This window comes from Falco peregrinus, chromosome 12 (assembly GCF_023634155.1).
Source record: "Falco peregrinus isolate bFalPer1 chromosome 12, bFalPer1.pri, whole genome shotgun sequence".
Classification (NCBI taxonomy): Eukaryota; Metazoa; Chordata; class Aves; order Falconiformes; family Falconidae; genus Falco; species Falco peregrinus.
The window spans coordinates 14934380-14962366 of NC_073732.1; the positions used below are offsets into that span (position 1 = coordinate 14934380).

Below are 27987 nucleotides of genomic sequence, written 5' to 3' on the forward strand. Positions count from 1 at the left end.
TCAGAAAATAATCTTAGCTTATATACATGAGAGTGCTACCATTTCCCAGAGCTTAGTTATTCTATTTTGAATTCCACTAGAAAACAGCGTATACACGAAGCGTCACAAACAGAAAAATTGGCCAAATACTGGGCATGGAAAACTTGAGCTCTAAAAAACCTCTCCCCTTCTCTTTTTTTTCTCTGACTCATTAAATGTTTTAAAGACAAGAGAGATTAAAAAATACAAGTTGTCATACTTGGATCTTATTTTCAGTAGACGAATACATTCCTTCAAAACAAAAAAAAACACCCACAAAAATCCACCTAAACATCTGGCTAACAAATTATGAGAAGTTTTGATTGAACTATAAATCTTGAACACATTTTGCAAGACAGATTCCTTATTTCCTTTAATAAAGCTAAAAGAAAAATGTGTGTTAGCTATCTACAAGAACATTATTAGTCCGAAGCAGGGGTTTTTACAAAAAAATACCTTGAAATCTTCTCTTGAGGTTTTGGCTCCACCTTCTCCTAATCTTACACTGATCCACCCAATCACCTAAGAACACAAAGCTAATCTGATCACTTAACCATCTTACTACTCCTTCAGAAAAGAACTGGGTATATAGAGATGGACTTGATCAGCAGAATTACAAAGAGAAGACCAATGTAAATTCTAGATTCTAAATAACAGGCAGCTGGTAACTCATAAAAAAAAGGAATCCTGTATTAGTTAAAATTATAATTGTATTTTTTTGTGTATTAGGTGGATCCTTGGGAAACAAAGCGCTTCTACCCTTTTCTGTCACAACAGGCTTATCTGAATTTTGCCCCTGTTTTGGGGGAAGGCTCAGGTGACCAGTGAATGACTGCTGATGCCAATACACTTTGCCTGCTTCCATGAGCAGGCTTCACAAATAATGCATATGAAACTGTGGTTAACGTTATACACATGCTTAATTGCACAGTTCTGATCTAGTAGATAACTAGGAAAAAAACTTCTATTACACAAAATTATTTTCTATCCAATTTCAACCCAATATATTTTCATATTTTAAATGTATTTCCTCGGCTATTTTTCTTATTTTTAAATGCATTACTTACATGCATTTAAGCTCTAATACAGTTATAGTAGCCTACTGGCACCTCATACCTTTTCAGCATGGCAAAATCTTATCTTCCAGAAATTGTGGATTTTGAGGTAACATTATTATTGTCAGCCTCAAAACACATAAGAAAATTATAAATTTAAAATTTTAATTTGACTGGACATAACAATGGAAATGTCAGTGTGAAATGAGGGGAGAGCCCACCAAGGGCTGTACACCTCTGGACAGTCCTACACTTCCCACCTGCTGTTCCTTTCATCACTACATTCCCTTCAAGCACTGAGAGTCTCATGTTCCTCTATCCCTGCTACATAACATGATCATAATTCTGACCATCTCTGAATCCCCGCTCCCAGGAGATACACATATATCAAGACTGCCTAGAGCTTCAACTCATTCTTCCACGCCAGTATCTCAATTTTTCCTTGCCACCTTACATCTGTAAAAAACCTCAAGAAGGGAAATGGCAGTGTAGTACTGAGGTGTCTGCAGAATCAGGGAGCAACAGGAAAATTAAATGGCTCAGAAACCTCTACAAATGAAAACAGCTTATCAGAACGCTTTTGTGTACTACAGCAACATTACTTTCTTTGAAACTGCTGCAGGTCATGGTACTTCATTTCCAGCGGAACTCACAGTAAAGCAAAAGCCCTTTCTATTAATCAGTGATGTCTTGCAAGGAGATAGAAATCTGTAGTACAAGTGGGGGAATAGGAGAAGCTTCCAAATGAAGAGGAAAATGAGAACAATATACCGACTTCCCCACCACACTTCTACAGGGTAATTCCCATTTCCAAAACTTCTGCTCTTCTCCCACCATGGACGCCTCCGCTGCAGCATCCAGCCCCAGCAGGTTCAAAGCCACTGATCTCTGCAACTAGGGAGATCGTGTACACACGTGTGCGTGTATGTACCACAAAAGTATGTAGAAGTACAACCCAATAGGTGACTCAATAGATTACAAAAGTAGCCCCTAGATAAGTTGCAAGATAAAGCATGGAATCTATGAGGAGTAAGTCAATTGGCTACAGTAGTGACACTACAGAAGTGGTGCCTGATGTACCAGTCACTTTTATAAACAGGAGAATACCTCTGCAGACCCTATCTGGCTTTTAGCTATCCCAAAGAGCGCTGGTAAGTTGCTGAAAGTTGATTCAGTATAATAAGAAAATTTTTTAAGTAATCTCTCAAATTTACTGAACACTGCTGGAAAATAAATGAATGCCCAGAAGGATATTTTTAAGAATGACACTATATCTGTTTTCACCTGATTCTATAACGAAGGAATATTTTGGAAATTTAAGCGGGGAGGGAAGTCAGCAATTACGTAATTTGAGCCTGGCTATAATATAAGCAGTATCATTCAAACACATTAGCCTACCCCAAGTCCACTAACTAGTGTTTGATAAACCATAGATTTGAAGGGACAGATATTGAAGAGACAGATATGGAAAATCCAACCCTTTCCATGATAGGATATTTCCAAAGATTAATGTTTCCACAGCCTGCTCAGACTTTTCTATGAGAGAACTTCTTGCAAAAATCCTCTTTTCCCAAATCTGAGAAGACAGACAAATGAGGAATTTCTGATACAGCTAATGTGGTAGGATTTAAAATATAAATTAGCACTGCCCACCAAATCTATGAACATACAAACTGTCATATACAATTACAGAGAGTGAAGTGAGCTGGTCCCAAGTGTCTTCCAAATACTCCTATCATACTGAATCTATTTACGCGGTTATAATGAACCCTGATGGATGTCTAAAATCTCTTTGATCTGTCCTAGCTGTCAACATCTTTACAAAATCCTGCTGGATTTATAAATATAAATAAAATACACATGCAATACGAGCAGTTACAACTGATGCTCTTCACCTTCACAAAGACATGAGACATACCAATGATGAACAATGATTTTATGAACTCTTAATTTTAATAATTGTTAGCCTTTTATTTGAATGGCATAAACAAAAAGTGGAGATAAATACATATATATGTATCTATATAAAAAATTCCCAAATTAAATGAAATGAGGGGAAAAGAAGACTATCTGCAGCTACAATTTAGGAAATATGAAGAGAACCAAAGAACATACGCACTTTTATCAAGCACACTCAATCACATGGATGATATTTTCTATTTGGAAAGTCAAATCTCAGACTGCCTTCCTATGATAATAAACAAACAGTGACCTTTAAGGGAATATTTTTTTTACTAATCTCTAACATGTAAACAGTGAGTTTCTGATACAACTTACCTCCCACACCAGATCTGAAAGAAGCTGGAGTTCCATTCAACCCCTTTTTACAAGGAGTAAGAAAAATGCAAGCAGAGATGTCAAACAAAGTCAAGACATTAGTAACTAAAGCTCTCTGAGGTAGGTTGGCCACGTGTCAATTCATCCTTTGCCTCCAAACTACAACGGATCTCAATCTCCTAGTTACACTTTCCCTTCATGGCATACTTCAAAAGGGTAGAGTAAGCCCTAACAAGCTTTCAGCATCTTCACTCCAAATAGATATTTTAAGTGCTATTTCATAAAGTCAGGAAGGCCAAACATCTTAAAAGTGTTCTTTCATTAACTTGTCAGATGTCTGCCTGTAATGTAGGATAATTCAAGTAACATCTCCCACATGCATCCTCTCAAATGGACCCTATAATTCTTTGAGAACTGCATTCTCAGCACAGCTCAACTACAGTCTAGTGCTGAATGCTTCAGTAATCACAAAGGAATGAGTACAGCTCTAGGTTTGAAGTCTACAGGCGACAGTCACTGAGAAATTTCTAAAAGGCAGCATATGTTGCTCTGGGCAAATCTCTGCAATGACACAAAAACCCATCAGTCAGCCAAGCACCTCAATACATGTTTCAAGTAAGTAAGTTATCTACTTGGACAAGTGGTAATGAAGAAAGCTGTTACTTCCAATGCAAAAAGAGCAGGAAACATCCAAAAAGCTTTCTCTTAATCTAAAAGAAAAAGAATTCTGGCTTTCAGAACGTGAAGGGATTCCTTTCTTTTTAAAGCCTGAATCCCAGAAAGAGAAGACTGAAAACCTGCTGCTTTTGTGTGAAGTTTGGATACATTTTTTGGCAAGGATGGGGGGGGGGGGGGGGGGGGGAGGAATAAAAAAAAAGGAAAAAAAATACTTCTTTGTCCTGGATATAATCTACCAGAGAAACATTTGTTCTGCTACTAGGAGCCACATCCCAATGTATCTTCCTGGCAGAAGAAACAGTGACCAAGAATACCCTCTTGAACAAAAACAAGTGGCCAGATGCCACAAAGGACAACTCATGGGCAAATAAAAGCACAAGTTTTGTTTCTCACTAAGGTGAGGGATCCCTATGCAAGGATCAAAAAGCTGTAACAATTTGACCCAAAGCAGAGAATAGGTCAAATATGTATCAACAGAAATATTTGACAACTCTGACACAAAGCCAAAGCAAATATTCCAGAAACAATGCTGACCTTACTCTTCTTTCTAAAAGGAAGTCTCAGAGTGAGCACTGCTAGAAAACAAATCCCAGAACAGAGCAATCTACACATTCAATGTGAGCAGGATGCACACCCCCTCACCACAATACAGACATTGACAGCATGGGCTGGCTGCAGGGATTTGACCATGAACCAGACACAAACAAATCAGTTTTATTTATTACTGACAAGAGTTCCTGGGTCAGTGGAGATAGAGGATGTTGATGCAGGGGTACAGGGAAGCGAATGTGAAAGCTAATGTTTCAAAGACTTGGGGAAGACAGGATAAAAGAAACATGATAGAAGAGCAGAAATAAAGACTGAAAAGTGTGCTACCATCAGTCACCTAACAATTTGAGATGAAGGAAGCAGTCCTGCTCGATGTCCAGTCCTGAAAAAACACCTACACTTACCCCTTGCCAGTACTGTTAAAGGAAAGATTTAAGCAGACAAGTCACTGCAAGGAAGATTTAGTGATGGGCCATCCAATTTACTAAAATTGGACAAAGCCATTGATCACCACAGTTCACCATAAAACATCAAAAATGCCTTATTATATAGATAAACAATAATACATGGGTTTACAGATTCAAGGTAAGCATATAATTTCAGACTACTGAATTTTTTAAACAAAGGCATTTCAAACATGCTGTAGAAATACAAGAGGACAAATATGTGTGTTGTGATGATATACTATTACTTGGTTTCTGCAGAACACACAAGGATGGTTAATCAGCATCAGCTGCAGTCTAATCTGGACCAAAAGAAATTGCTGGATAAACAGAAATACCAGCTCAGTATGAAACAGAGGAATGAAAACCTGATAGTCTCTTTAGTTCATCTGAATCATCATAACAGAGAACGGATTAGTCTTTTATCCTCCTACCACTAAGAAAAAGAAAACAATCATATTAAAGAGTCAAGACAACTGTGAAATACAAAAGTAATAATGTGGTATTTCTACTAAGTTCTGGATTTACCAGCTTAATTTTCGTGTTATGGCAGAGTTAATATTTACTGAAGAAATCAAAATTCTGAACATGATCACAGCGAAAAACATACCAAGCCATGGCACCAATGCTTACACATATTCCTATCTGGTCACTTGAAATTATGCTAAAAGGTTATGTGTCAACATCTATTGCTTTATTTGTTTCTCCTCTCCTCAAAAGAGGGGTTAGGTGTGGGGTGGGGGGACATTGGATATTGTATTTCTCCGAGTTTCAAATTGTACAAGTGAACTTCAACATGTGAGGCAACCCTTACCTTCTGGACGGTACTGAGCTACAATAGTTACTGCTTGGCCTGCATTCTTGAGGGCTGCTGCTGCCTGTTCATGGGTTGCTGCTTTTAGATCTACTCCATTTACCTACGAGAAATACAACAAAGCTCTTTATCAAAATAAATGTTTGTGTTTATCACCACAGAACATAAAAAAAAAAAAAAAATAAAAATAAGTGGACACAAACTAGTTTCCATGACGTAATATTGGAAATGGGAAAAACGCACAAGCTAGTTAATACAAAGGTTACTGATCCTTACTGAATTTCAAGACAATAAATCCTCTTTCACATACACCCCTCTTAAGAAATACTGTAATCATCACAGTGCATCACTTCATGAACTTGTATTTGCCAGGTCAATTTTATCCTTGTTTGAGACTACCTTCTTTCTTTTTAAGGAGACACAGAGAATGTTACTTTGTGTGATGGTTCACCTCACCTTTCTACAACAAGGCTTCAGGGATCTCCTTAGCCAAAGCATGCTTGCAGACCATTATGTTTAACATCTAGGGACAGACTACACCCTCTGTGGGTCTGGCCTTGTTTTCAATGCAGCACGTTTTAAAACAGTGTTAGAAAAAAATGGAAGCAGAGAATTTATGTGTCACATTTTAGACCAAAAGCATTTTTCACAGTTCAAACTAAAGATGCACTTCAGTATCAGGATTTTAGTAACAGCAGAGCCAAAATTTAAACAGGAAAAAAAATCCTCTTCAATAACTATCAAATTACATTGTAATTGTCCAAAGACATTATTTTCCATAAATTAAGGCATTTCACAAAGAAATGCACAAAATCCTTATGACCTTAGTACTAACACAGAAAAAGCCCTTAGAGAGGTATGAGATGGATCTACTTAAGACTGATGTGAAGTTTAGCAGTTACTCCAGGAAGTAACCAATTTCAGACACTACTGCCAAGTGTCTCCTCGTCATCTCATTTCTGACACCTGCATTCTTTCAATTTAGACATACACACGCCCCAGCTACCAGACTAAGATAAGTTAATGTCTTCACTGAATATTGTCACTGAGTATCTCCGAGAAAGTGCCATTTTAATCAGGTTACAGATGAGAAACTGAGGCAAACTAAAGTTCCCCAAGATACTTTGGAAGAATATTGGCATCTGTTCCATTGTCTCAAATTTAGCTCAGTTAAAATGATACTCATTGCATTTAAATCATTAACTGGCATTAATATCCAGGGAGGGGAAAACTTTTGCTGCTGTTTAAATAGAAGAAGGAATCCTACAGAAATAATACGATCTCCTTTCCTAAGCTCTCCACTCAGGTCAGCGGGCCCTCCTGCAAGGATGAAAGAGATGAAAATTCCTTCTCCATCTTCTCCTCCAACAATGTTGAAACCAAGCCCTGTAGATCCTCGATGCAGGACGACCTTTCTAGGCTCTCTGAATGAAAGAGAGGAATACAAAATCTTGGTCATTAGATGTAAGTAAAATAAACAACTAGAAAAGCTAAATTTTCCGAGAGAAGTACTGTTGAAAATTTAGGTATTAGAAGTTAGACATTCTTCAAAGCAACAATGATATGTGTTCCAACACACACTCCCCACTCCAACCCTCCCCCTACAAAGCTTAGACTTCCAAATAATAGCTTCTATTATTTGTATGCTTTCAATTCTGCTTCTAGATGCAACACAAAATCGCCCTCCCTGTTGTTAGGTGAACTGACCACTCCATAGCCATATATATACTCTAAATTCCTATTATGCTACAATCCCATTCAGCACTAAATGTCATTATTTAACACTTCCTATATTGTTCAAGAGTCTCAATATAGCTCACAGTCTTATTCTAATAGTAATAGCAAGCAACAAAATACTATTTTCCCTTTCTGAAACTTAAAGAACAAATACTAATGGAAGCACCAGTAATGAAAAAATTACGTCCTCACGGCTTTAACTTCACTCCAATTGCTCAAGCAATAAATAGAGCAAAGAATAATTCAAGCAGTATGCATAACATTTTTAAAAAATAATAATCAGAATTTATGACACTCCCAAATACATTTGCAATTTATTTGCAGCAACTGCAACTTAAAAAGTTAAATCTGAACCAAGTTGTTACATTCTTTTTATAGGATCCCCTCCTGACTTGAATGAAGAGAGGAAAGAAGAAACATTGATCCAGTTAAAATAAGGCAAATCAACTTCTAACGCAGAAACACTCCTTCCAAAACTCTACTAACCGGCTAATTGACCCAATATGAGAAAATCATAAATTATTTCAGAAACAGACATTTCTAATAAAGCAGAGCAACTGTGCACTGCATTTGAAAAATCACTAGAGAGCACTAAAGAACAATTAATGGACATTCTTAAGTATTTGGAGACATTAATTATTAATTTACAGAACAAACCAAGAAGCTGTATTTTTTCCAAAACAAAAAGTATCATCTGGTCCATTCTTTAGAAATCACACATTATTTGCACCAATTCTTAAATCAACTTAGTGTCAAATTCTTAAATGTCACTCCTTATCAACTAATATATTCATTTTTTTCAGAGTACTGTTTTATTACAAATACATTACATTGTGAACACCTACATATATTGCTCTGGATCACACTAATATATTAACAAAAATGCTGCAGTTAGAGAACATAAATATGCAGTCTCTTACAATACTACTCAAAATTTCTAAACCTCTTTTTGAGATGGAGTGGAAGATGGAAGGTAATATAAAGAGTATCATATCAAGACTTCTCTGAATAGCCTTCGCATTTCAGAAGAAACCTAAAAACTTCCTTTTACAGTAATTTTAAAGGAAAGCTGTAAAACCAGAAGTTCAGCAATGCTATCAGCAGGACAGAATCGCTTTGGCTTGTATGTCTAACTAACCATAAGTTAAAAATAACAAGAAAAACATATCCTACCTTGCAATTCACTAAAATTCATTCTCCATTTTACACCACTTAAATTTCAATCCTGGATAGACCCTCCCTCAGAAACTGAGTGACATTATCTGTATCAGCTGACGGTGTGACACAATTCAGCAACAACATACTGAAAATGCAGTATAACACCCTTATACTTGCAGAACAGAAGGTAACAAAACTAGAAGTTTCCCTTTATCAGCAATGATGAACAAAGGATTAATGCAATCTACTGAATCTGTGAAGGAATGAAAGCTCTGTTAATGGGAAAGGATAAAAATCTTTCTAGCCTTTCTGGATTCACAAATCCATCAAAACAAACCCTTGTCTGGGTGGGGGTTGGGGGAGAAAAAACATCGTTGGCTTTAAAATAAGACATAATTTTTTTGTCTGCTCATACTACATGCTATAAAAAGCTCAGTCAACTCATGGAGCTCTTAGCAGGGCATTCTGATTGTAATGCTACTCCTGGACTGATATATCACGTGCACGAGTGCATGTGTGTGTATACACACACTACACACACACACAAATAGATCTAGTTTTCTCCTTACAACAATGCTTACAAGTGTTAAGAAAGTAACGTTTATTTCTTGAAATAAACCACAGTATTCAACAGTATTTTGCCCACAAATGCCTCCTACTGCTTCCCTGGTTAACTACTTTGACATGCAGCTTTTTTTATTCATTACCTGGTAATCTCATCATCTCCAAGCATTCCCTTGGGAATTGGTGAATATCGCCCTGGTGATGCTGGGGGCAGGGACTGTCCCAAATAGGCAGATGGAGTGATATGGTTATCCACTGGCTGAGAATAAGCTTCATAGAGGGAGGGGAAAAAAAAAAATAAGCATTAAGGCAATAAGGAAAAAGAGCTGGATGAAATGAAATATTGCAATTAGAGACCTCTTCTAAAACCAAAATGTAACAGTTCAAATGATACATTATAAATAACATAGTTCTAAAATACTGTGTCACAACTACACATTCCCCAGTTTACTCACACTAAGTAAACAATATTTTTAGTTTGTGTCTCACATAAACCTTTTTTTAAAACAGACACTGTGGATAGCTGAAGCCCATAAGGGCACTCTGGAGATTCATCTGTTTTTAAAGTTGTCTTTAACTTGACTTAAGTCAATTAAGAATTTCAGTTTCTTAAAATCGCTATGTTGAAGCACCAGTGAAAAATAAAACATTTTAATGTTACACTTCCAAACTGCCAAGCTGCCTACCTCTTTCTATTCAATGCTTTGATGCAGAGCATCCTAGCATCTCCAGAATACTCCAGGCCATTCTGACTAACAGGTCTGAACAAAATGGAATGTTAACATTTCTTAGACACTGAACAAACCCATCTTTAATAGCACAGGTGCTGGTAGTGAGGCTACTCTGGGCTCAGCCGACAGCACACATTAGGAAACAAAGGTAGAATTAGTCTACCTCCCATTCTTCAAGGTAAGAGGCATCAATTTACTGAAAGGAGTAAACAAGCCAGTGCCAAAAAAATCTCAACTGTACTGTAATTGCCAGTTGCCTTATTCACAGGTTCATTCATTAAAACTAGAAAGAAGTATTAAAAAAGGATTTATCCTGTGCATGAAGTGCGCATGTTTTACCTAAGCCACAACACACATGCTAGAAAAATCTAGCATCTTAGTGATTTCTATTGATGGAAAATATTCTACAATTCCAGTACAGCTGTTCCAATAAATAATTAAGAGGGTGCATTAGATTTCCAAGTTAAGCACATCAATTTTAAGTGTTTATTCACCAGATGTAGTCATACCCACTGTCTCCTATTACAAAGCATATTCTAAAACCGAAAATCTTTTTGCTGCTATAGGTGCTTCAACATTTGAGGCTTAAACATGGAGGACGGGGACACTTCACAGATTCAAAATTATTTAGATTTGCCAGTCTCTCTTTGCTCTTACTTGCTTACTGCATGATGTGGTACCTGAACTTTGTGAAGTTATGCTAAACCCAAAGCTTTTTAACTGAATAGCCATGACACAGATTGTAGAAGAGACCTGTATATTCTCCTTTTTTCTTTTTCTTTTTAAACCACTGGCAGAACATTTGCATCATATACAAATTTCAAGAGTATTTTTATGTGAAAGACTTACTAAATAGCCAGCTTTCAAACCACCCAGTCTGTGCTGGATTGCTTCTGTATTATTCTGGATTCCTAGTAAGCCTGTGTGCAGTAAATTCCATACATATATCACATCAACATTGCCTTACCCTGATCAATGGTCTAATAAAAGACATACCAAGCCAGACAGGGAACAACCTAAACATCTGGTATCATACCTGATTAGCCGGATTGCTTATTATTCTTTAAAGCTTTGTCACAGTATTAGAATTTTTCAGTTTTCTAAAGTGTTTTCAGCAAGCATTAAAATCTACTGCTAACCGTTTACGTAGTTCAAAAGCAGTAAGCTGATAAAGTAATTAAGTGTGTTAGTCTGACACACCAGCCCTCAGCGAGTTGCATGCTCTGGTCTGGGACTCTGCAGAACTTTTGGAAATTGCAACTCTGGATTCACAAGCAGTTTCAGCAAAATTCAGAATCTGGGTGCAAGAGGCAGCCTGTCCCCTTCTACATCACAGGCAAAAAGAAGCTTCCTCAAGTTAGCTGCATGAGGTCTACAGCAAAGAGAACACTGCTTTTGCTAAAACCAAATGATCAACAAAAGCATTCATATCTGAGAATTCCCTAATTAGGAGCTGTTCAAGACACATGACTCCTAAAACCATTTTTCAGAACAGCTGTAAAATCATGTACATTGCACCTGCATCCCTGCAGGGATTTGAAGACTACAGATCCCACTATTTAATTCTCTCTGTCTTCCCTGGCACTGGTAACAAGATTTGGACAGTTTACGTCAATTTCAAAAGTTGGTTTTTAGCCACACTGGAGTTTTGGCAACAGATTTTCACAATGATCACCAAACCATACAGCAATATTTACTTTTTAATGGAAAAAATGTATCTTTTAATGTAACTGTACATTTCCATGTCCTTGTACGTACTTTTTGTTTAAAGCAAGTGATACTTTAAAAAATGACTACTGTACATATAGTTAATTTGGTTTTCCTCAAAAAATTTTACAGCTAAAGCACAAAAAAATGGAACGCAGCTTTACGAGTTCTTTTCCAAGTAGTGGAAAATGGATTTTGATTGAAAAAAGCTAACAACTGTAGCACAGTATAGCAGCTCTGTACATTCTGTTCATGCACTAAATATTCTCATTTCACAAAATGAATTTCCAATTGGTTTTAACAAGTCAGTGGCAGCTATAATGATGCATATTTTACAGGAAGCAATTATATTTTTCATAACAAATTCTACATTTATTGACTTGCATTACTTTTAATTTGATTGTTTTTAAGGTTCCTAAATCTTTTAACCACATCATGTTCAGAAACACACATACCATCCAATAGTGTCACATACTCTTATTTTTTAGATTTTGTATCCTTTCACCGTATAACTAAAACCCAAGCTATCAAGCAATATAACAGTTTATTATTTCAGACATGTAGAGAGCTCCACGTCAGCACTGACTACATTAATAAAGTTCTGCATATGCTATTTGCTCAGAGAGGTCAGGTCCTTTCTCAAGACTGGTGGTATTCTCGGCGCTACAGAAGCAAACCTAAAAGGCATATGGAGCTCCCACAAAGCCACGTGCCTGTGTCTTTCCTAAAACTGCCTTACCTGGAGATTATACCTGACAAGTATTCATGAGGAACACGATAGAAGTTTAGACCTGATTTAGGATTAATTTGCCTTTTATTTCTAGGTCCAAGTAAGTATTATTACTGATGTAACTGATAGGATGAATGGGAAATTACATGCCTAAAATGAACTCGTTTTGACAGGAAAAGTCGAAGACTGTCAAGGAGAAATTCCATCTCCAAATCCACCCCTCTCCCCCCTTGACATAACACAGTTCTACAAAAAAAGGAAATGGAAGAATTCCTATTATTTCCCTGTTATCTGCAAACTGAAGACACCAATCACAAGTACAGACTGTAAAATAGGAAATAAAATTAAAACTTTATTATCATTTACTGTTATTCTGTATTCTTCTCTTCTTATACTTATGCCATTGAAGGAACAATAAGGCATTTATGTCTCCAGTGAGGAAACTGATTGTTTCCTACTTTGCAGTATTTTAGTTCTCAGGGTGAAAATACTGTACCAATGCATGCACATACACACAATGGAAAAATACTTTAGAACTGACTAGGAGTCAAAAATACATCATTAATAACGTCTTGAAAGGAAGGCTGTATAAGCAGCACGTCCTCTGTCTCTCAAAAACTGTGTAGTCACTTTGCCGATTCTGATATTCTACAATACGCACTGTAAAAGGTAACACCGGTGTTTTTAAATAGCAAGTTCTAGATCTTAGAGATATTTCAACTGAATAAAAAGCATTTATACCAAGAAGTTACTGGACATTTGTTCCAGGAACCATTTAATGACCAACATTTACATATAGATTACTGGGCCATTTTAAACTCCCCTCTGACATATGACCTACTACAGAAGACTAATACCTATGATTAACAAATGCACAAATCTGTTTAGCTGCCAATGGTGCTAGCCAGCTGGGTGGCTTCAGTCCACAGGACCATCCCACCTACAGTGCTGCTGTTCCTCTGCATACCATGAACACAGGGATTTTTTTGTTGAATTTCCATGTTTCCTATACTGTAAGTTCCATGTCTCAGAGTCTGGATGCCACATAAGAGAACAGTACGCAAAAGGGAACGCGTTCAGAAAGATCAATCTTTCATAATTGCATTCTTCCTGAGTCAGAAAATAGAGATCAGCGTAGAGTAACTGTTTAAATTAGCAATCTGCACCTCAAGGGTTAAAAGGGAAAAAAACCCACAGAAGCAACAGAACAGGCATAGCAATCAACGATTCTGGACTGTCAAGGGCTGCGGTCAAACTCTGATCGCCCATACACATACCAGTCTCCAGAGCTACTGCACGCAACCCTGAGCTATTTTTTCCACATTCATTCCCTGCTAAATGCTCTGGTCTCAGACAGCCCCAACTCTTCTTTAACAAGATTTTCAACATCAACTTCCCCCACAGGCAGCCAGAAACTGTTCACTCACTCTGATAAATATCAAATGACCAAGGTCAATTGTCAGCACTAAGTGCACATCGTTGGCAGGATGTGTACTCTCCTCAATAAATACTGCCATAAATCAGAATCTCAGAAACCTCTTGATCAAATGTTCCTTGATTCAGACACTAACCCCAAAGAAATATCAAATGATTCAATTATCTACATGGATGCTAACTTATTGTGTCCCATCTTTTGCACCATCAGACCACCTGACAAGACGTATTACTGTGTGGCTAGTACTCTTATTACAGGAGTACTAAAAAAAACAGATTTTGCAGAAAACCTAGATACTGAAATCTGTGAACCAGGTTTTTTAAACAGTTCTTCAGTATCCTTAAGCTCTAAATTTTAAATCCCCATCACCAGGGAAAGTAAGGCAGCCCTACAACTAAACTAGACCAGTTCCAGACAGAAAGTCTTGAAGACAACCAAATTCTGAATTTGGTGTTTTGTGGACTTTTGAATGAACCACCATGCTCACAAAAGTTAGCATAGTGAGCAATCCACTTCATGTTCTGCAGACAGCACAGATAGCAAGCCAGTTAATACTGTGCGCTGTGCTTTTGGATGTTTCCGATAAACTCGGTGCTCATTTCACAGGACGCATCATCCACGCAGTGCATTTGTCTGTTACTCTTCACAGCCACCAGGACAATGAGGCACATGTTCTCGTACTCATCAGCAAGATCAGAAACATCAAGTCACTAGGACTAGGCCCCATCAGTCACAGAAACATACTAAAAGCCCCATTGTTGCTGTTTTTTCAGTACACAAACTGCAGTATATAGTTTTCCTAATTAATCAACTTTCTCGTATCACATTTTCACACTGCATAATTTTAAAAGTTTGAAACTGTTAAAATACTAAAAATGGAGCATGTTGAAGCCTTAAAGAAAAAAAAAAAAAACATTAAATCACAAAGATAAGCTGAACTTACAGTTTGTGATGTCAGGAGGGGCATAACTATCATTCATGAACATGCTGGTGGGTTTTGCAACTTTCAGATAGACAAAGTCTGATGTGTTTTTTAAGGCAGTCACTGCTTCTTCATGAGTAACTTCTTCTAAGCAAACACTGTTCACCTAAAGAGAAAAAAATTAAAATTTTCATAGGACACTCACTGAAAGCTTTTGGAGCACTCTGGCATTAAACTTATTAGGATTCGTGCACCACAGACATAACAAGCTATATGAAAGTTATATGAGATGCTTTGTAGTGCTGTGCATGCACAATCACAGCACTGAGACAGTGTGTTACTGCAAGCATCCAAGAGAAGAAAGTTTCTTCTAGCAAGAATAAATCCTACGTGATCTTGTCATGACATAATTAAGTTCTAGGCATTATAATGGGACAACATATTCTTGCAAGAGGTCAAAAGTAGGGATCAAAATTGGAGAAAATCCCAAAGTAACTGATTTACATGTCAAGTAACAAGAACTAGTTTACAGGTAATTTTTTTAACTATTGCTATTAAAGTGAAACACTAGCACTTCAGTTTAAAAAATAATTTTAAAATCCTTTAACAGTTAGTATCTCATATAAAGCCTTAGTACATTGCGTTGCTGACCCTCTCTTCCATATTCTGAAGAAGGAAGTAACTTCTGCAGATAAATCCAGCCAAAATGGGAAATAAGGCCTGTACGGCACTGAACCTGAGGGACCAAAGACACTTTCCTCTGTTTGATTACTTAACTTTATAAACTGTGCAAAAACAATTGGGTCTATCAATTGTATTTTGTGGAGAAAAAGCTCTACTGCTTAAATATATTCTTTTTATCTGTATTTTCTAAAAGTTTCCTTAAAGTTTTCTAAAAGCCCTTAAAAAGCTTTAAAAGCCCCTTTTTTTTGTGGTGTTTTTTAAAAAAAAAAAAAAAAACAATAACAAAAACAAAACAAAAACAAAACAAAACACAGATATAAATTTCCGCCACTCCTGATGACCGAAAAGTCATTTTGCAGTGCACTGGTAATTGCAGTGCCGCCTGAAGACACAGGCAGAAAGTTACATTCTGCAGAATATGGGAGCTTATCTCTACATTAGTGACTATAGCTTCGACTAAAGTGAAATTCAACTAATCAGAATATATTATAGATGACATTTTACTCACTTCTTTCCTAAACTAATTAACTGAGGGAATGACTACAGATTCAATAAACCAGGACGTTGTATTTACTGTATGAAATAGCACAGTGCCTATGCTCCTTGCGTCTCTGAAGTGTCTGGTATTAATCAAGAGCTACTTTATCCATTAAAAAAATTTGCCTGATGAAATTAAATTAAGTCATACTGAACAAATTAAACTGTTGCACAAGTTTGATATTTCTAACAAAAATTCCTTAAAATCTTGCATATGTTATAAGCAAGTTCGCATGCAATTTTTTTGTACATGTGACAAATTTTAACACTGGAAAGCAGTTTGCCATTAAAAGAAAGCTTGCCAGTGCCTTTGCGTTGTGAGAAAGTCCTATAATCCAAACACTTCCTATCACGCTGATTTTAAAACTTAAAAACATCAACTATTAACAGCACTATCATCAAGCAGCTGGATATTTGGGTTTTTGAACTCGCATGGCATATGAAGGTGTGTATTTATTGTGCAGCTAATAGTAAACAATACGTTATCTCTCTTTTTTCCTCCTAGTTCTCATGTAAGGATTTGCTCATGTCTTGAGCTGATTTCACAGAACTATCCATTGTAACACCAAGATATCATTCCTAATACTTAAAAAAAGCAGGATTTTTTTTTTTTTAGATAAAGGGATAAGCCCAGGATTCTTTAAGTTCTCCCAACTCTGTATTTGTAACTAACTTACCCGAAAACGCTTTTTACAGATGGGATTCTCTGCACTAAATGTTTAGGATGTTTAGGCAGTTTCTTACTGTTCGAAGAGCAATCAAAGCACATATTCTGTTCTCCTGTACTCCTGAGTACAGATGTACTCAGAGCTCTTACAGAAGCAGATGCTGCCTGGCAGAGGTATGAGGGCAGAGCAATTAGACCTTACAAGGTGCTGAGTTCACAATTCAAATTCATTCAGAATTTCCTGGCTCTGGTTCTTGTTTTTCTAGCTGGACAACTAGATTTACAGACGGAATTTAAGGAAGTTGAAATTTGTTTTTACTTCGTGAACAGAAAATTCAACTTTCAAAAGCATTACAAACACTGAAATCCAGCATAAGCAGCAGTTTCACTACAGGCTGGCCAGCCACCAGTCCGTGGAGTTCCTTTCCATTCTTTTCTGAGAAGAGAAACAATCCCATTGTATGCTGGTTTACAGTCCCATCACTCAGCTCCCAGAAAAATAATAGCAGGCATGAGAAATAAACATTCTGATTAATACAGGTTTTGCATGAAACATTGGGCTGAGGAACAGATTTCAGATTTTCTGATGAGATGGTGGTGAACATTGCAGATTTCATTTTTATCACTGATTTTCTGGCAATACCAATTTTTTTTACTCATTTCTATGAAATCACATTCCACTGGCATGCAGCTCAGCCACAAAGTGAACCATGCCCTTACTGGGCCTAAAAGTGAATGACTATTAGAAAAATGCAGCTCTTACTTACAGCTAAGAGTTTGTCCCCAATCTGAAGTTTGCCATCTTTATGTGCTGCCCCACCTTCAATGATTTTGGTTACATAGATGCTGTTGTCTCCAGGTATATGCTGATTTCCTACACCACCAGCAATACTGAAACCAAGACCTGCTTGAAGATAAAGTCATTACTCAACAAACCTTCTAGCATTCATAACATTTGAATTATTATATAAATAATAATGCTATTTGTATCACGCATACTCATACACATATGTAAAAATATTAGGCTCTGGCTGAAGCAATACTGGATGCCTTTCCAAGTGAACTCATAGTTTTCCAGAAAGTTCTGGAAAAGACCTAACATTTACAGAAGTTCTGAAAATTAAAAGCTAAATTATTTAGTTCGTGCCCTGTGAAAGATGTACACAGCAGAGCTATATCATCACCACTGATACTTAAAGAACCACTGTCCAACATTTACCCTTACAGAACCAAATAATACTTCCTCTAAATGGTTTTTAATCTCTCAAAGATCCTTTCTCGGTAATTCAATTCAATATTTTACTCTTGTATATAACGTACTTATTTAGTAGATACTATCAGAAACACATTTTTTTTATCATTTGAAAGACAAATATGCATTCTACAAGAACAGTTTCAAGACACACGGATGAAAATGCAGAAGCATTTGAGAGGCCATTATCTTATTTTTCATTATTCTGCATTTCCCACAACTTCACATGCAAGGTACTATTTTATTTTGAAAAATAAATGCAGAAGTCTATCATCAACTCTTTCTTTGTGAAAAAGAAGCTTTATACTTCCTACGTACCTTTAGGACCTTTTACAAGTTTGATTTCCACTATTTTTTCTGTGACTGGTTTTCTTCTTTTGACATACAATCGCACAATTGATCCCGCTTCTTTCAATGCTTCTACTGCTTTGCTGTGTGTCACATCACGAACATCCACTTCATTTACTCGTAGAATACAATCATTAACCCTAGAGACAGCAACATTCATGTTCAGCTGTTGTGTTACAGCAGAGCGCACACATTAGGAGTCTAATTTTATCTACAATATGCTAACATACATGTTAACACATTAAGATACAAAGATTTTGCTCCAAAATTATACTGATTCAAGACAATGTTCTAAAATTCATTATTAGTGCTTAAAAGTAAAACAAGGACCACTAGAAAACATTTAATGGAAATATTTTGTTCACAGCCTAAGAGGACACCATCTTATATATGTTTCATTCAAGCAGCATTTTGAACAGAGCTTTGTACAAACTACCTTTCATTTAGAGCTACAAGAACTAAAAAAAAAGGAATCAGAGACTAGGAGGCACACAATGAAAACACACTGGTTTTAAGCCATGATATGAATAAGCCAACCTCCGTTCCTGCTTTTCACAAGCCATTTCAGTGCTGGCATTCCACTCCATTTAACAAGTTGCTGTAGTAACACTAAGCTCTCATTACACTAAGTACAATGCCTGACCCACCTGTCACCATGTCCTGCCAGATGTAGCTCTGGCAATGGCCAACAAGCTAAAATAAAGCCATGAAATAAGCTTATTAGGACTAAAAACCATAACGCATCAGGCATTTGCACCAAAAATGATAGGGCAACTTCTTGACAGCACAATAGAAAAAAAGCTGGTCCTACAATCAGATGTGGGGTTTTTCCACACAGTGATACAGGAGACTTAAAAGACTGTTCTGGATTAGAAAAGTAACTCATTAGTGCAATTTGTTATTAACTCCTAACAGTACTCTTCAAAGGAAGTTGAAAATATCACTTGCTACCACCTAGTAATACGCCAACATTTCCTCACTAGGAATAAATAGTAGTATCAGTCAACAATTAAATAAGAAAATGGGGTATACTGGAGAAGGAGTACTCTATTAGTTTAAACAAAAAGTACTGCTTTTGAAGCTGTGTAGTATCTTTGAAAATTTAAGACACCGAATTATACCAAGCATAAAAGAGGGTTGTTACTAAGCTCAACTGTCTTACAGATCAGAAAATCTGCACATGGATAATGAAGAGCTACCTATCCTGTTATAGAATATACAGCATAATCAATTTATAACACTGAATAGAAAAGATAAAGTTCACTTAATTTCACTTAACTATATATTTTATTGGTTGGGGAAAAAATAAAAATGGTCCACTCAAATATTTTTCATTATTTAGAAATACTTCTGCAAGAAAAATTTACTTAACACGTAATGTAGCATGATAAAACTACTAAAAGTAACAGAAAGTGTGCTATCCACTGTTTGAAAACATAATAATAAACATTTAGCAACCCAACACAGAAAGTCATCATACCGTAATCTTCCATCTTGTGCAGCTGCACCCCCGGCTATAATTTTTGTAATGAAAATACTTGAATCATCCCCAATATGTGGGTTGTCTGTACCACCTGCAATGCTAAAGCCAAGTCCTGAATTTCCCTAAAGGTAGAGGGGAAAAAAAATTTACACATTTCTTTTGGGGGGAAAAGATATTCTAGTATATAGAACCAAATCTATATAATTTTCACTGATAAAAAATATTAAAAGACAATTTAAGCAGTATACTACACATAACCATATGTAAGATGTAATTATACTTTTTTTCATAGAACATAAAATCATTGTGTAACTGTGAGATACAGTTCCAACCCCACAGCACTCTGATTGAAGCGAGCTGGATAAACTAGATAAAAGCTTCCCTCTCTCGTGAGCTAGATCTTTGAGATATTCGTACAAATATTTGTTCCTCATTAAATTATTAGTGCTAAATTATTTTTTCCAGAGAAGTCCCCAAGTCATTTGTGTCACGTATGTAATACCATCTTAACAGATGCAGAGATTCAGAGTGAGATTTTCTCTTTAAGGTTGCTTGACCTTACTGTCACCTGCAAGACCACTTCACCCTCGCAGTAACTGCCAGAACTGCACAAGTATCCAACACAACCATAACAGTGTAGCTCAAGCGCCAAGAGGGATCTCAACATTGTACACCTAACAAAGCAAGGTATATGACAAGGCATCACTTGCAATCTCAACTGGAAACCTGAACATCAACATAAAACTTAATGGTATAAACAAAAGCCTCTCATAAACGGCAATATAGGAAATGAAACCATAATTTGTGCTGTTACTCTCTATGAGCCTAGATAATTAAATGCATGCAGCATGTCTCAGGGAGATCCTTCCCCCATTTTACTCTTAATGGTCAAAGATAATAATAAAAGCTCCTATTCCTGCTTCAGGAACTGGTTGTGTATTTTTCTTTCTTTAGGTTAAATAATCTACCTAAAGAAAATAAAATAAATAAATAAAAAAAAAAAAAACAACCACCAAAAAACCAGTAAGAATTGGTTTGGATTTTTGGATTGCCATCTAGCAGTATGAAGATATTATTTCTTTTTTAAGTTTCACAAGCCCCATCTAAAACAGAGTACAGAAATACATTTATCATGTTACCCTTTCAAGCGTAATTTCTTCATACTCGTAATCTGCATCTGTGCCATTGACCTATAAAGAAAAAAAAGTGAGACTTACTGAGAATTTTACACTTTACATGACTGTTTGCTCAGCTGGCGGTTTACTCCCACCAAATCTCAGCTGATTCATAGCGACCACTGAGCTCAGAGGGGACGTGTGATTTCTCACACTGCTCTGTGCATGAATCAGACACTCCTTTTGTATGAGGTTAAAAGTTAAACTCATTTAGTTTCAGAGAGCAGACTATGCTACACAGAAACTGTAGAACAGAGGCCCTCTGCTTCTGATTGCCAGAAAAAAATAGTTGCTTTTAGGATCCTCAGATGTTCCTCAGGCCATACAGCAAGTTGAAACTGAGAAAAAAAGGAAGGAGTCATGAGGTAGACAGGAAATTGTACAGAAAAACAGAGCAGTATTTTCAAACTGTGGTTCCTCACAGAGCAGAGAAAAATCAAAGATTGATGCTTTATACCATTTCTCACTAGAATGTTTATATTACTATTTATGCGACACATACAAGATCAACATATTAAAACAGGATCAAAACCAGAAGAGTTTAGAAGAATATTTTATAAAGGTAGATAAAAACGCCAAATACTGGAAGTAAGTTAGAAATTACACCCACATTCTTTGCTGTCTATAGAACTAATAGAGAATCAAGTAACAGAAATAGCAAATAGCTACATTAAATTAAAACAAATACCTAAAAGTACCATTAACTGGGTTTTTTTTTTTAGTTACTAAGGTATCTTGGAACTCAAATTCTTTCCTTCACAGGTACCTACAGCAGCACATACAACATGCAGCTACAGGCAATTTTCTATTTCAAGCCTTTTTGGATGAAATATTTAACAAGATAAGAAATCACATTTATAGTATTATTTTACACATCATCTTGTCTATTCCTAAGATATTCTATATCTGGTAATCTTCTGTACTCTTAACATACTATTGAAAATTTTATAAAGATAAAAACTATATTTATATAAGGAAGTATTTTAACATCTGCACAATTTTCTAGCAGATAATTTTAAAAGGGACGTTAAATTCACCCTAAACAAAATTAAGATCACATATACTTAATTCCTTATATGTTTATTTGAAAAATTTATAAGGTCCAAAAATTGAAGATGCCACAACTTTCACAGGCTGTCTAATCTCAAGCTCATTTATCCCTCAGTAGTTTTTTCCCTCAATCTGTAATTATATCTCCATACAATACAATAGAGGCCATGTCCACTCCAGACATAACAGATTATCTTCTTTGTGCAGTACCTCAAAAATTATTATGTCCTTAGTAGTTTGTTCAATGGAAAAGATACAAAAGATACCATGGTTTTACCACGTGATATTTCTCCATTAAAAAAGGAAAAGGTCTTGACCTTCTGAATACATGAAACTGTATCCATTGCTGCACCAACTGTGATCAAGAAGTTCTTATGTTAGCTTAGTGCTTGTGCTATTATCCACAAGAATGACAATATGTGCTAACTGCACCAGTCATCCAGCACTACAGTACCTGGGAAACGGTTCTTGATGACCAATCAATATGTGGCTTTTTTTTCTTCTTTTAAAGAAATCATAAGGACAAGCAAAAATTTCCCTATCCATTACCATTAAGCAAAACAAAGCCATTCCTAAAGTCTCTTCTTGTTTATTTCCATGTACAAAGCTCTGTAATACAGTTTTAAACTACCATCTACACAAAGAGGAGCAAATAAGAACCTCTATTTTTATCTGCTACTTTAGCTCAGTTCTATAGTCCCTTTTTTTTCTTCCTTTTTTTTAATTTACCTTTGATTTTATCTAACAAACTGAGCATTAACAGAGAGAGGAGCAAGAAAACATCAAATGATAAAAATCACTGTCCTATTCTACTTTTTGCAAGTTTTGAAGTGATCTCAGATCCGCTAAGCTAACCTCTATTTGCAGGGACTTCCCCTGGATGAAGGAAGTTCAATACTGTAATTAACCACAGCAATCTTCCTTGAATCTGAAAACCTATTAGAAGTTCAGCAGAATCTGGTTAGAGATTTTTGGCTGTACTGAAGTTAGTTTGGTATGGTTAAGCTTTCCACATGCCACCATCTTCAGTTTTGTCTGTATTTCCTTGGGCTCTTGCAAAGAAAAAAAATATGCTTCTTTGTGGTGGTTTGGGTTTTTTTTCCCCCCATCCCAGTTTGAGTTCTAAGAGGGGGCACTTCCTCAGCAGCTTTATGATTTAGGTAATAAGAGCTATGTTCTTCACCACTTGTTCCTTGATAACTTTCTAGATTAGTATTTTGCCTTTTTTTTTCCAATAGAAAAAGCTTTAATTGTTAAGGTTTTTGTAGATTATTGATGCAGTTACCTAACAAGTACAATTTTACATTTTTTTTACATACTTATTGCTTAACAATACCATTAGCTACTTGGGAACCTAGAAAGACATTCCCTTACTCAAATTCCTATGCTTACAGACTAGATTAGATTACAGATAATTACGGGAAAACTGGTAATTTAGATAGCTTTTGAGTGTCAGTTTTTTCTGTTAATGCTACTTTCTCTTCTTATTTCTACTATCTACTGTTCTCCATGTGACCTTATCAGACAGAGCCTTCTGAAATGTGAATACATATTTACTAATCACTTTTCTTCTTGGTTTAGTTTGTGTGTGCAGGGAGACACCTCACCTTCAGCAAGATTTTCTACACTGTATCTGCATCACATCAATAAGAGGGCCACAAACTTCAGGCTACTGCTGTGATCTTTTAGTCAGAGGCATCATTATTACACTTGGGACTCATTTATGAGCCAATTATGTCACAGTACAGATCTTTTGTCTTCTGCTCGAAGTGTTAATTCACACTTTTGTTTGTCTTATTACAGCGGCTGTCTAGCAGTTTTGCTAAGTTATGAATGCTTTTGACAAGGACAGGATTTACTCCTCACTTGCCAATATCGGTACTTAAACAAAGTAAAACCAACTAGTACAGGCATTAAGACTGTTCAGGAAAATTACTACTTTTTGTAGTTACTAAAGTAATTACAGGAGGAAGGTAGGGGAAAATTCAGACCTGGAACTATGCCAAACTTACATACGTCCCAAAGCCTCTGAAGTCTATCAGTCAGTGGTATTCATATCACAAAACACACACTGCCAAATACAAATTTTAGCCTCCCTATAACTACACTTATTACCTTAATGTTTCAAACAGAACCAACCCATTTTTATGAACATTCAGGCACTAAAATCTTAAGTATAGCCACTGCATGAAGAAGTGTTTTTATGAGATGTGCAACGGAAACAGCACATTAAATATTAAAGCATCTGCCTGCACAGTTGAAGAAACAGATTGTCCTCTGAACACTGAACCACTGAAACCTCAGTGGTGTTTTGCACTGTCACACACTGGTCCTTAACACAGAACCTTGCACCTGCAATCTACAACTTCTTTTCATGAAACAGCTATTTAAGGACAAGGACATCAAATAACCATCAGGACAGCTGACAAAATCAAGCACCTTCAAAGAGGTAAAATAGGTTTTACTAAATAACAACAGACCTACACAACTACATACATAAAACGTTATCTACAGTTATAATTTAAAGCAAGTATAGGCTTACGTATGTTGGAGTCTCCAAAGAATCTGTATTCACCAGCACTGGAGGGGGATTTGCCTTTAATAAAAGAATAATTCAAAAAATTATACAGCATCATAGAAAGCAATACTAGCGATAATTGTACAAGACTTAATTTGCTGTGTTTCTCAAAGTTCTGTTAAAAGGTAGCCTCCACCTGAGAATCTCAGAAATTCACCTTCAGAACACTTGTTTCTACCCTGAACAAATTGCTTTCACACCACAAAACCACACTCTTCCAAAACTCTGAGCTCATATTTTATATGCAAGTTTTGTCATTTATTATGTTGCATTTCAAAGGAAAACCGGGTCATGCTATCATTTGACATGATGTCAGTCACTCTAGTACTTGTGGTATGACATTCAGAAGGTGCTTTATCTTAAAACCATGTTTGATTCTTTCTCCCTGCTAGGAAGATACACACACATACACAGCCCTTCAACATACAATACAGAAACTTAAGAGAAGTTATGGATGAAAGGATCTACAAAACTGACTTGTGAAAGAAAAACCACAGCAGACATTCATCTACTGCACAGCAGCTTGTGCTTCTATCAGAAAATTGTCATGGATTCACAAGCCACAAGCAGAGATTACTGCTACAGAACTATCGAAACAGTATAGCGTTCTTGCTGGTCAGGAACTTGTAGAATAAGCTAAAGCTCTTACTCTCTGATGTTACTGAGGTTGCAAATGCCACCAGTCTATATAGATTTATCTGAAACTATTTCAAATAAACAGATTTCCTATTTTTGCATCAATTATCTGCATTTAAAATAGGCAGCATCTACGCTGCTCTAAGGGTGTAAGTGCAGTGCAGATATATTCCAGACTCCTCAATACTGTTGTGGTATTAAGTTCAACAGAACCTACAAACTCAGTGGAACAAAACAAAGTTCATCTCTTTACTGTTTTAATGAAGCTGAGGGGGGGTATGTATAAAAAAATCCATTATCTTAAAAATTAAGATATTCTTTATCCTTTTTAAAAAAAAAATCTCTTATATGTGTGTATGTGTGCAGAAAGAAATACAGGGACAGTTGTAACAGGCTGCAATAGAAGCTAGTATTAAACTCATTCAAAGATGAGCTGAAGATCAAAAAAAAAAAAAAGACAAATTAATCTATTCATATTCTGCATTTTAGTTTCATTATCATGACAACAATGTACTTTTGAGGAATTGATGATTTTTAAAAGCTCCCAAAAGCTGGGAAGTAAGCGATGACTCAGAACGTCCTTAACAAAAGACCGAGATGAATAACCTACCATCACTAGACAGGAATCATCAACCTGCTATCAGTTCGCTTTGTCAGAAATTAGGCCTGTATCATCTACTAAGTGCTAAAATCAGATGGTATCTACACAAGTTAACAGAGCAGACTATTAAAAAAAAAGGAAACAAGAAGGATGACACTGATGACTGTCAAAATGCCATCAAACACCCTTCTCACCCAGCAATTCTCTCAGCAGAAGCACAGGCACACTTTATGCAGTACAGATACCAAGTACTAGGTTACTAGTGTCATAACAAAAATCTGTTAATGAGACAGATATCAGACAGAAACAATGCTACCCCTCACAACCATTTTCTGCCATTACGTTACATTCCAATTTCTGCTTCTTATTCAAGTGCAAGTTCCATTAAAATAAAACCAAAATTAAAATCCTGTACTAAAAATACCAATCAATGAAATTATGTATCACCATCCCTGTTAAAGTTCTACAATTAACATGGTAGTCAGAAAAACAAAACAATATATTGTATTAAGAACCTCACTGAATATGAGGCATTAGGAGTATAATCTCCGCTGGATCTATAAGAGACCAGCATACATTTATTATTCTATTTGTGTATCAAATATGAGAAGATTTTTATTTTATAAACAGAAAATAAAACAAGGATTAACTTTGAAAGTTCAGTCACATTGCTTAAATTTCATTTAATTTTTCTAATTTGTTTTTCTTTAATATTAAGTTTCTGTAATATCCAAGTATATTCAACAGAAGTGCCTATGAAAGCTGGTTTCCCATGAATCTTTTTCTTGAGGCTGACAAGTGTTCTTTTAACATCTTAAAAAAAGACGAGAACTAGCTAAAAGCAAATTGCTATTAGTAGGTGAGGTTTCTATGTGAAGAGTATGTTTGAGACACAAACCAGCCAACCTATGCAAAAGATCTTCCATAAATTAAGTGGTTGTTCCTAACAGTCCTTCTGCATTTATCTGGATTACTGCATCAAGAAGCAGTAATTTACCGTCATTTCCCAGCAGGAAGGAGAAAAGCTTTGTGCAAGGTATGCCTGGACACAGCAATGACACAGGGCAACATCTCACTCAAAACGTCCAGTGTTTTTGGAAGCAAGACCTGGTATTTCAGTCCGTTTTACAAGAGTTCTCCAAATTACCTAACACTTTCAAGCTTCGGTGCCAGGGCTTGTTCAAATATTTAAAAGCTATTTCACAAATTTGTGTACAAGCAGACTACGGACTTGCCTAAGGGATAAAGAGATTAACAAAACAGAGAGATCTATCTGCTGTACAAAAATGCATCTGCCAAATCCAAAGTAGATTATAACTTTCTATGGTATTTTCTAATTGCTTAGAATCGCAAATTATGCAGAATTATATAGCTAACTCCTGCAGACATTTATATGCTTTCAGAGGACAGAGGCACAGACCGTTCAATTCTTACTCTTCTGCTTGTAATCCAGCATCATCAATGAACAGTAACGCTGTCACAGCAATGGCAGTCAAAGAAAATATAAACACATATTGCAGTAATTATTTTATTTTAAATTAAGTTTAGCCTGCTGGCAATTCCCTGAAAGTAAATGCTACTGGAGACTCAGTTATCTTTATCCATCAAGGATGACAACAAAAGTCTACTGGCTGCACTAGTCTGCCTGCCTGCCTTCCTGATGTGGGCAGAACCTCTCTATATAAGAAATAAGTGTTTCTGAAACTAATCAAAACTCTCGTCTGTCTGTTGGGAAAAGCACGGGTGACAGATGCATGTAAATGCACATCCACTAGAAACTGCACTATAAAACCGCCAACTGTAAAAACTTGTGATAATTATTGGATTTTGTAAAATTTAACAATGTAGCAAAATAAAAAAGATTACCACCTGTTGCCAGTTTAGCTGCCTAGCTTGAAAGCAGACCTTAAGAAAAGTAAATATTGACATGTATACAGCAAAAATACTACGGCAATATTCTGGATAGCTTAATTCCCTTTTAAAGTTAATAAATATCTGTCACCAAACAATTCCAATAAGTAACCTATCTTTTCAGAAGGCATGCACTCATCATTCAAGATTTTTGCATTGAAAGTTACAAAAAAAATAAAAGCAGAATGCTATTCTGTATGCAAAAACATAACTGCTACCTATCCCAAATTATTCCATAACTTGCAAT

General features: G+C 36.1%; 1 protein-coding gene across 18 annotated transcripts in view; it reads right to left on the bottom strand.

Annotated features, from left to right (window-relative positions):
* The window catches only part of DLG1 (discs large MAGUK scaffold protein 1), a 163372-nt gene that overhangs the window by 38306 nt on the left and 97079 nt on the right, over nt 1-27987 (bottom strand). For 11 of the 18 annotated variants that reach the window (XM_055817416.1, XM_055817415.1, XM_055817417.1 and 8 more), the window contains 9 exons: nt 24557-24610; nt 20929-20979; nt 19787-19911; nt 18277-18446; nt 17474-17610; nt 14840-14984; nt 9437-9563; nt 7102-7258; nt 5835-5937 (listed from right to left, as the gene is read on the bottom strand). In XM_055817416.1, the coding sequence (XP_055673391.1) occupies nt 5835-5937; nt 7102-7258; nt 9437-9563; nt 14840-14984; nt 17474-17610; nt 18277-18446; nt 19787-19911; nt 20929-20979; nt 24557-24610 (1069 nt within the window). Of the gene's footprint in view, nt 1-5834; nt 5938-7101; nt 7259-9436; nt 9564-14839; nt 14985-17473; nt 17614-18276; nt 18447-19786; nt 19912-20928; nt 20980-24556; nt 24611-27987 lie in introns of all 18 variants that reach the window. The other 7 variants (XM_055817414.1, XM_055817412.1, XM_055817410.1 and 4 more) reach the window with 1 other exon arrangement.